This window comes from Varroa destructor, unplaced genomic scaffold (genome assembly GCF_002443255.2).
Source record: "Varroa destructor unplaced genomic scaffold, Vdes_3.0 BEIS01000002.1, whole genome shotgun sequence".
NCBI lineage: Eukaryota > Metazoa > Arthropoda > Arachnida > Mesostigmata > Varroidae > Varroa > Varroa destructor.
Window position 1 is genome coordinate 4926145 of NW_019211455.1, and position 9977 is coordinate 4936121.

At 40.7% G+C, this 9977-nt stretch overlaps 1 protein-coding gene and 1 long non-coding RNA gene across 2 annotated transcripts; one reads left to right on the forward strand and one right to left on the reverse strand.

The window, feature by feature from the left end:
- Nucleotides 1-555: 555 nt before the first annotated feature.
- On the reverse strand, nucleotides 556-1032 carry LOC111245930 (tubulin beta chain-like). The gene is given in 3 exon segments (XM_086981940.1): nucleotides 556-710; nucleotides 713-995; nucleotides 997-1032. Coding segments are annotated over 3 exon segments (474 nt in total).
- Nucleotides 1033-1385: 353 nt separating this feature from the next.
- Nucleotides 1386-9149, forward strand: LOC147757279 (uncharacterized). Its single transcript, XR_015322481.1, has 3 exons — nucleotides 1386-3178; nucleotides 7299-7483; nucleotides 7801-9149. It is a non-coding gene; the product is annotated as an uncharacterized LOC147757279 (long non-coding RNA).
- The last annotated feature ends 828 nt before the right edge of the window (nucleotides 9150-9977 follow it).

A 9977-nucleotide genomic window follows, 5' to 3' on the forward strand; every position in this document is an offset into this window, starting at 1 on the left:
GGTATCCAAGTGCTAATTAGCGATCGCCTATGCATTAAAACGGGAGAAAAAATAAATTTATTATATGTATTTTGCCCGCACCAGTTAAAAACCTGAGAACGATAATATTGTACTATAGGTAGCATGATTAATAAGGCATGCTATATGTTTTTAATCTTCACTTTCTTCTGCAATCGACTCGTCGTAATCATCAGAGTTGTCTTCATGGTCAGCTGTCGCTTCTTGATACTGTTGATATTCTGATATTAAATCATTCATATTTGGTATCGGCTTCCTTTATGTTGATACTAATGTAGTCCTTTACATCGATACAAATTCGGCAAGGTATTAGGTTCCGAAAGGGGTCCTTAGTAAAATATATCCACAGATAATATCCACGTTATGATAACTTGTGCTTTAGTAATGGGTTTTGACGAACTTTCCAGGAAACTCTTGACAATATAGAAGATCACTCACTAAATCAGACTTAGCAGCTTCTTCGTTTCAAGTCAATCTAAGTTTCTACTAATATTTTTATTGTGTTCTCTGTTGCGCTTAGTATTCCATTAGCTATTCTCACTTGCCAGTAAACTGCTCTGATATTCTTTTGAAAATATCCTGGACAGCTGTCGTATTGCCAACAAAGGTCAGAGACATTTTGAGGACACGAGGTGCGATGTCACAGACGGTAACCTTTACGTTATTTGGAATCCATTCGACAAAGTAGGAAACTTCTTGTTCTGCACCCTAAACATTTGGTCGTCGGCCTCTTTCATGTTCATGTGCCCTCAGGATATAGCGGTGACAGGGAGGTATCGGCCATGACGCGGATCGTAAGTTGTGATCATGTTTTTCGCGTCGACCATCTGTTGGGCGAGTTCGGCTACTGTCAACTGTCGGTGCTGCTGCGCCGCACGGGTAGTAAGCGGCGCGGAACCGGGAATACAGGGATGCAGGCGCGGGAAAAGCGCCATGTTCACGGCGAGCTTTCGAAGATCGGCGTTTAGCTGAGCAGGAAGCAGGAAATCGTAGACACGTGCTAACTTCAGACATTGTCGATGACACCAAATGATTTAATTCTGGCTAGGCCAATGATGGAAGTTTGAGCATGCGAAAGCATATATCGTATAGAGTCAAAAATGTCTCGTCGGTGTTTTCCACAAGCTGGTGCACCGATAACGTGACATTGTATGGTTCAAGAGCTGTGTCGGATACCTGTGCGTGAAAAGTGACGTCGGTTCACGTTCTGAGTTACTTGTCGACGACAGGTGCTTAGCGTCAAGCACATAAATATTATGCAACTAAAAGAACTCGCCATTCGTCTGAAATTGAGTCCGATTTGGATTCATAGCTGATCCTGCCTGAACGTCTTATATGTATACAAACCAATCAGGTCCTCGTTCGGGTAACGCAGTAAATGCTGCGAAACAGAAGTAACAGTTCGTTAGACGTTGTGTCCTTATTCCTTGAAAGTTAATATATATTTCATTTCGCAAAATACAATTTCATTAGTATATTAATTATATAAAAATTATTTAATATTAATCAAACTTCCCTTGGAAGATATTATTAGAAAGAAACTATAGTAAATTAAGGTTATTATATAGAAATTGTTTGTCCGGTCTAACAAATTCGAGCAATGATCAGCTCTAGAAAATATAGTCAGTATAAGAAAAATTTCCATCCAGGTTTTTGCCACGTGCAATTTAGGCATTGTTTCAACGACTATTTCGTTTATCGAGTTTTATGTGGTATAATCTTGTTTACTCGACTCAGCGCGGTCATACGTAGACCCTTTACGAATTTCCTAATATAAGGCTCTTCCAGTTCCTTTGAACAAATATTAAGGCGTTGAATATTGTAACTTTAGGCTTAGGCGTATCTTTCGTAGCTACTCATTTCTTTCGCTGCCCTATATCAACACGAAGCCACGATCCTCCGTGGCCAATTTGGAGTAGAAATTTGTTATTGAAGTTGCATTTTGCTATACGAGATTTTGGGGCAATAGAAATCTTGTTTATCTGAGCTTTTTACTCCGTTCGCCGAACATCCAGGTGTCCAACGTGAGTAAATTAAGATTACAAATCCAAGGTGCTTGCACATGGCTGCAGTCCATCTATTCTCTCAGTTTACGAAGTGCTACTGCCCGTCGTTTTGACAATGCGCCTCATTAGCTTTCATCGAGACCGAATAACCCATAAAAGTGGGGTACACATTCCAACTCCAAGATGCTATAGCTGTACTTAATATAATACTACTGTATACGTAGCCATACAAACGATGGGCAGCTTCATGATCTTGGAAAAACGTGAACTTTACCAGGTATGGAAAACGTATTTTGCACCAAGAACGCTCAGTTTTTTAGCCTGAATTTGGGTTAAAGTTTAGTTCACTACATAATGAAATTTCCAAGATCAAAATAGCATTTTTAGTGTATTTAGAATCCTACTTAGCGATAAGCAAGTAGTAAAGAGAAAAAAAGCAAGCGGAAAGAAACATCATTTCTGTGCTAGCTTAAGATAACGATTGCCCTTCTCATCTCTAAACATATTCTTTTTTCTATTTTACTTCTACATATATGGAAGGCCTAGTATTGAAGTTTTACTTCTTTTTTTTTGTTTTTTTTTTTTCCAATATTATAAACGTTTTCACGCATCATTGGTTTCTGCATTGGGCAAATTCAGTTCAGTAGTTACGTCAGCAAAATGCAGCGCGCCCGTCGAACAGCACCGAGACAAAATCGAAAACGATTCTTAGTACGGTTTTATCTATCATTGTAGATGGCAAGATAGCGAGATCACCCTGTGGGCTAAGTGTGGTAACCTGCGCCTCTACATACGGTAAGTCGCGAGTGTTATTGTTGCCGACAATATGAAACCGAGAGGCCACATTAGCGTCATCTCTTACTTCCCAGAAGCGGCCACTGACGCACAGCTGGATAAGACGCACAACGGATCAATGCTCAAGATCAGACATCGTCGGACAAACTGGACATACGTGTACAACATGTCCACAAACCTTAAATGGCTTAGAAATTTAAGCTAGCTTGAAAAACAATCATATAGGTGTTATGTTAAGAAGCAGAGTCCCGACAGTTGGCTACCAAACACAAAGCTGGCGGGACGAAATAGGAGCCCATAGGGTCCGGCCCGAATAGGGTTCATGGTGGCGGAAGATCAAGCAGCACTGACCGCGGAAGGTAGTTTCCCCCTGAATGTCAAAAGTTACTATTTAAGTAGCCATTATTCTTAAACAAGAAATGAAATATACAAGCATATGCGGGTGCGACTTATATTGTCGAAATTTAATCCTCCCACCTACCTATCACAATATTTTCTTCAATTCTGTTGGACAGCTAAATAATCCTTTACATTTACGCTATATTATCTGAGATCCGCTTACCTTAAACATTTCTCTTTTAACGGATATAGCACGATGCTTGTTATGTTTAGAAAAACACAAATGGTTTTTTCTTGTTACTACACGTAGCAATCTAGATAACGTTCTTGTTAGAGTGGAACAACGCCATAGGATAAGAGATACATGCGGAAGATGTACGTTACAAACATGGTCCTATTGTAGCGGTTATAAAAAAAAAAAACTCAAACTCGTCTAAAAGGCTAATTGACGTCACATCAAAAGCCACTTGACCCAAACGTCGACCTATTTAGTATCAGTTTTGAACAGGCCAAAAAGGCATCTCACCAGGTGCTTGATTGTAGTATACTTAATACGCTCAAGTTGAAGGCCAAATTCGCCAGTCAACCTGCCGTGAGGATCGATTCCATATTCGTCTGAGGTTACTTCCCAAGACTGCCAAGAAAAAGCTGTAATTAAATACCTATTTTCACTACAGCGGTTGTGTTATTTGTGTTTATCGATCATTCTATAATCCACGAGCGTAGTACATCTAGACTTGCAGAAACAATTCATATTGCATAATATTGCGATAGACAGATAAGTTTATATCGAAATTGCCCCATAAATACCAATTACTCCCAAATATAATTAAAATTATGACCAATTTTATCAAAGCAAATTAGTTAAAAATAATTTAATAAAACCAGCTGGCAATGAACAGGGCTCACTTTCTGGCAAAAGTATTTTACAGCTGGCTATCGATTTTGTATATCGGTGTGTAACAAAGCTCACCTTAGGCCCGATCTGATTTTCGCACTGGTCAGCCTAGATGCGGACAATTTCCCGCATAATCGTTGCTGGCCTGCTATCCTGCTCGCCCACTTCTCTTCTATTCTGTTTGACTTGGCCGCAATAAGCCCTTCCTAGATTCTGCCTAAATTATACAACCTATTTGGGACTCAGGTCTCTACTGGTCTGTTTCCGCTTCTATTGCTACCCTTCGCTCGTTGTCGCCTCCTCTGTGAATTTGTCCATCTGTTCTGCTGCAGCCGCTGTCGATGTTTTTCCATGCACATTCCTTTCTGCGCACTTCGAAATTTTCTCTGCCTTTTGTGTTTTCTCAAAATGTGGGTTCTTTCACCTAGCGACGCCTGGTCGTTTATTCGTTATGGCCGTTTCCTCGTTAGTTCCCGCCAGTACGGCGGCGCCGATTTTAAACACCAGCAATCTCATTTTTACTTATCGCTACTTCCCGATAACGCTAGTGCTGCTGTTACTCATTTCCACAAGTGCCAGTCACTCTTTCTGTCCCCTTTCGCCCGTTTTTTCCCCTCTCCATTTTGCTTTTTTCCCGCCGCGCTACCTCGACCTTTGGCCCCACAGTGGTGGCTATGCAGCGCTGTCAATCGTATCGGAACCTCCCACCGTTAATCTTCCTTTTTCTATATCAGAGAGTCCCTCGACCATCGCTTTAGCTACGCTATGATCTGGCCCCCGTAAGTATTGAGCGCAGCCTGAGTGTGCGTGTGCGTGGTGGAAAAGACTGCACTCGAGTGACCATAGGGTCAACGAACATGCCAACAGACACTTCAGCTAATTGTGGTTAGATGACAACGAATTCTGCGGCAGTTGTGTACTAGAACCGTGCGCACCAGCAGTTAAAGTTGGGGTAATACAGTATATAGGATAAATGAGAGACTGTATCATGACGAAGTACTTGTACGAAGAAATTGTTTTAGTCTCGGGACGTCAAATGGTAGCTAGCCTCACACGTAAAACACACCAAATAAAATTTTGTTAACTGTCTTTTTGTTAAATAGGGATTGTGTAGCTCTACTATTGATGAAAAGCATTATTTTGATATAACTTCGTCATTAATACACAATGACAATGATGGCGGATACGAACGCTCTTCACGGAAGCCACAACAACAGGGTAAATTAAGCGATCAGACACTAATACTGAGAAAGCGTCCATACAGACCAGGCATCCGTTCTAAGCACAGTGTGTGTACATACCCATTGCGTGTTACAAAAGCACAGGTACCTCTGTGTTTTAAGTTCAATATCTTGTATCGCCTTTAGGCATTTCATCAAACGACTGGCTGGCTCCTAGCAATAAACGAACTGTCTGTCTATGGCCGGATGCCAACTGAAACCACGACGTCTCTTAGGAAAATATGCTTCCCACCAACCCGTCACGAGGAGTACCCTAACTACATAGATAAGTTTTTTAGATAAAACAAAACCGCTTTTTCTTATTTGGGGTACGGCTAAATTCGCTCTCCAATGCACAGTTTGTAGCCTAGTGGAGACGACGGCGATGTCAACTATCGAACACATATGGGTTATTATGTGCTCGATAGTCGACATCGCCGTGTGTGCGATATATATATATATACATATATATCGAGATAGAGGAGAGGGAAGTGGAGAAACTGTATCTGGAAAAGCAATATGTGGGGCGTTTGGGATCAGCTGATGCGAGACCGGCCACAGCAGGTAGATAATCAGAGCCCATCGAGCTCAAAATACGCATATACGGTTTAAAAACCCCTAACGAGGAGTGTGCCACCAGAAACAGCGAACAATCGTATCAAGTAAAAACAATGCGCAAGGTAAGTTAACGGAAACCAGTAAGGACTACTTCGGCATCACTTAAAAACAACTGAACCATTTCGTTTTATTCGCATTTGGGTCGAAAACTTACAACACAAACGTAACAATTCCCCCTCCTCACCCACCGCCACCCCCCGCCAATAGATAAACTAGGTAGTTAGTTGACTGGTGAGCTGCTAATTGACTTCTCAAAGGCGTTCCATATAATTTCATTGTTGATAACAGTAAATAAACGAATAAACTATTACGGTACGCATAAGGATGGCTCAGGAGTTCCTAATTCCATTGACCACACACGAACGCACCACATAAGACGTACATAGCCGTACCGCATTATATACAAACGTATCCAGCCATACCGTAACAACTCTATATAACCCATAATGCATAAGTTTAAGTTTAAGTTTGCCACACTTGCACTCAATGACCAGAGCGTCAATTAAGATTTAAATAGCAGTAATGACAACAATAGTAGCACTAACGGCAAATAAAGCATCATGTTCGACATGCATTTTCCATCAAATAATATCGTGGTAGAGTTATATGGCGTACAAATGAACCATCGACTCATCCGTAATTTTTTTGTCAACAGAATAGGACGTCTTAGAGAACGATAGCAAGGGTGCCTGATTAGTGAAGTTGCCACGGAGGTCGATCGGCCTGGTGGTCTAAATTCGGTGGACTGGGTGGGCTGTTCTATTCCGTGGGGCTGGTTGAAGGAGTTGTGACGGCTAGTGTCACAGACGGCATGTCTGTTGACTAGTCGTACTTTGGCTACGTTTGCTTTCAGCTTAAATTAGATTAATATTTGGTCAGTCTTTGGGGGCTTTTTTTCAGTGCGTTCGCCGCTTGCTGCTGTTATTATTTTAACAAATTGGCCCTCCCTTCAGTATCGTTGAGTGATTGGAAAGGAAGACCTTGTTCGCTGTATGTTATGTATACGCGTAGTCTGTTTCTATGCCCGTATATGCATGTATTGGTGTTTGTCCTTTTGTCATCTTGTCGAAATGATATAAAGCCTTCCGACGAAAAGCAACAACGAACTCCCAGGACTGAACAGCGAAACGCAAGACCCCATTCGCTAAATGACTCATTAATGCTCGTGTGAGATGGAACAATCGTTGGTAATTAGTGTCAGTAGGTGATTTACCGGAAGGGAAACACCTTAAATTCCTCGCATCGAATGCTTGTTGTCACTTCGTTATTAGTCACGATATAGTTAAAACAGTGAGATTGAGGCGCTAGCAGCTGTCGCTAGAACATGTTATAAAAAAAAAAAAAAAAAGAACATATTAAAGACGCTTATTTCATCTCTTTCTCTCTTGTCGCAATTGTTGGCAGGTAGGGTGTCCTGTTGTCCTGCGTAAGTGTAAAAATAAGCCGTGAAGAGCTCACTGAAAGATAGGCATTGCAGGGGCGATTGGGATGACCCATGAAAGTGAGGAACTCAAAAGTTTATACAAGTAAATTGCAAATTTAGCGCCAGAACACGAGATCAACGCTGAATAAAAAAAGAACGTTCATTGGTACGTATTATAACTTACTATATTTAGAAGTGAACCTTGATTCAGGGACTTCTTTTTATTTATTTATTATTTAAAATGGGAAGGGCAATTATTTCCATATTGATTAAGTTAATTTTACGATAATAAAAGATCGTGGAGCTCTTGGCGATATTAGATGTTAGATACCTTCAATGCGTTCTTAAGATTCATATAATAGACATTCTGACACTTGGCTGCAAGCAACATGTAGCAAGAAATAATATTTCGCTTTCTCATTGTGTATTCAACGCTACAAATTGAACGGGCTACAAACGGGCTACAAATTGAAAACAAGAAAGGATATAGGACCACCATTGACGAAGCGCGTCTCTTACCTTTCAACTATGCGCGACATTGGCATACAGAAGTACTACGTCATCATCATTTAGCTGCGTACACGATGAGAAAGCTTGCATATATAGCGGTGCTTTATATACTTGCATGTAGAATCTCTATAATGTTAAACCTTAGTCAGTTATTTCATAACTAATTAGCAGGACTTGCGGGACATGGATGGAGCTCGGATCGAGCATGCAAACAGAGAGAGGACGTAGCTCAGAGGTTCACTGATGAAACACGCTGACGACGTGGTGTACGGATGCAAAGGGATAGGATAGATGGGTACAGGGAAGATATAGTTACCTTGTCAAGGTCATATTGAGCATATGGAATTACGTTGCTGTTTCGAATTGGTCGCGAAAAGATCCAATAAGCATGAGATAATGTTATTTAGCTAGTTTAATGTTTTCGGCAATCGCGTGTGTTACTTCTTTTTTCCATGCGGAGGTGATAATCCACCTTCTTCCTAGAAAACCATTTGCTTGTCAAAAGATGGAAGCATAAATCGATCAAGGTTTTAAGTTAGATGATTGATTCGACGGTCCGACTCAACGAACACGCCCTTCTATGACAAATGTTTGTTGGTGACCACAATAATGCCAGAAATTAAATCGCGGACCAACGCAATTTATCATGGATCGAACGGCCAGAATGAGAAAAAGCATTTTGTCTCATAGTCAAACTTTTCCGCTATCTCTGCATGCAACAACAAGCTTTCATGGTGATTTTTACATAGAGCGCTAACTATTAGTTCGACCTCAGTCTGTATGAATTGAAAAAGGAGATGTCTATGCGAATTAAACTAGGCGACGAGACCGCGAAAAGCGTGAAGTTTGGAAAATATTATTTTACGTTGTACGTTACGGCACGTTTAAGGACCCGTTCCAATCAATAATCCAGCAACACTCCGATTGCCCCTCGGAAAATTCAGATGGAGTTATAGCGTGACTGATGGGTAGGTAGCAATGTCATTCGGGTCAAGGGCGAGAAGTAACATAGGACGAAGTAGGCACTGTGAACCACTTGTTTAATATCCATGTGGTGCCATGTGTGCGGCCAGACCGAACAATCTTTCTTCAAGCCAGATCGTTTTCGCGACCTTTTTACGTTAACGAACACTATTTGTTTATCAATTGGAACATTTGTGCATGGAAAGGATCTTACGCTAGTGGATTTCCGCTTCTGTGATATCAAGCCTATTTTAATTTTCGTCCTATTTAGCTTTAGTGGCGCCAATCGTACAGCGGCTTGAACACTAGACGCTTACATAACAGGACTCAGAAGTCCTTATATAATAAAAACAGTACTAATAATAAAGTAATATCAAAAATTCAATGATTGTCTTCCATTAAACGGGGAACATTTATCTCGTGTCGTTGTTTACTCACATTTATTACTCATTTTTTTGTCATTACGTTGAAACGGTTTTTCCACGATTCGTATTTTCGAAAACAATAATTTTACTATTGTTGTTAATATATTATATTGTTGCAATTAAATCAGTTGACGCGTATCAGCCAGGGCCACTTCCTGACCATTTATTTTGGCCGAATTTTTCCTTAGTGGCTGCTCGTACAGACGTTTTGTGCTCCAAAGTATCTCTATATGGCGTCTTTAGTTACTAATTCTTAGATTGCTGTCTTGAGGCGTTGATCATCTTCAATAACACTCGACTTTTTTGATGTGTCAGGTTTTGAGGTCGGAAGGTAGCTACCGATCGAACCTTTTGAGGCCAGCTTCCTTCAGTGGTTTGGACTTCTATTTTTTTTTTACCATAATTTTCTCAAATTCGAAATTGCACAAGTGTCATTTTTAAATCTACTTAATTACAGGTAACGATAGAATTAAGTGCGTTTTTTTTTATTACAACTTAATAGTTACTATAATATATGGCCTCGACAACATGAACCTACACTTTTGAGTGCTCCCGAGCAAGCTTGATAAGAGCGTCCGAAAATCATAAAATTTGAAGCTTTCCTATTTGCTGATGTCACAAAATATGCCAAATGCTTTTGGCAAAATACTCGACCCGTTTATAGATGGCTGCTGAGATAGAATGCGACTATTTTTTGCTCCGAACATTAGCCACGCGCACAGTGGGCACATAAGGCCTGGCCAAATTTCGTCCTGCGGGTAC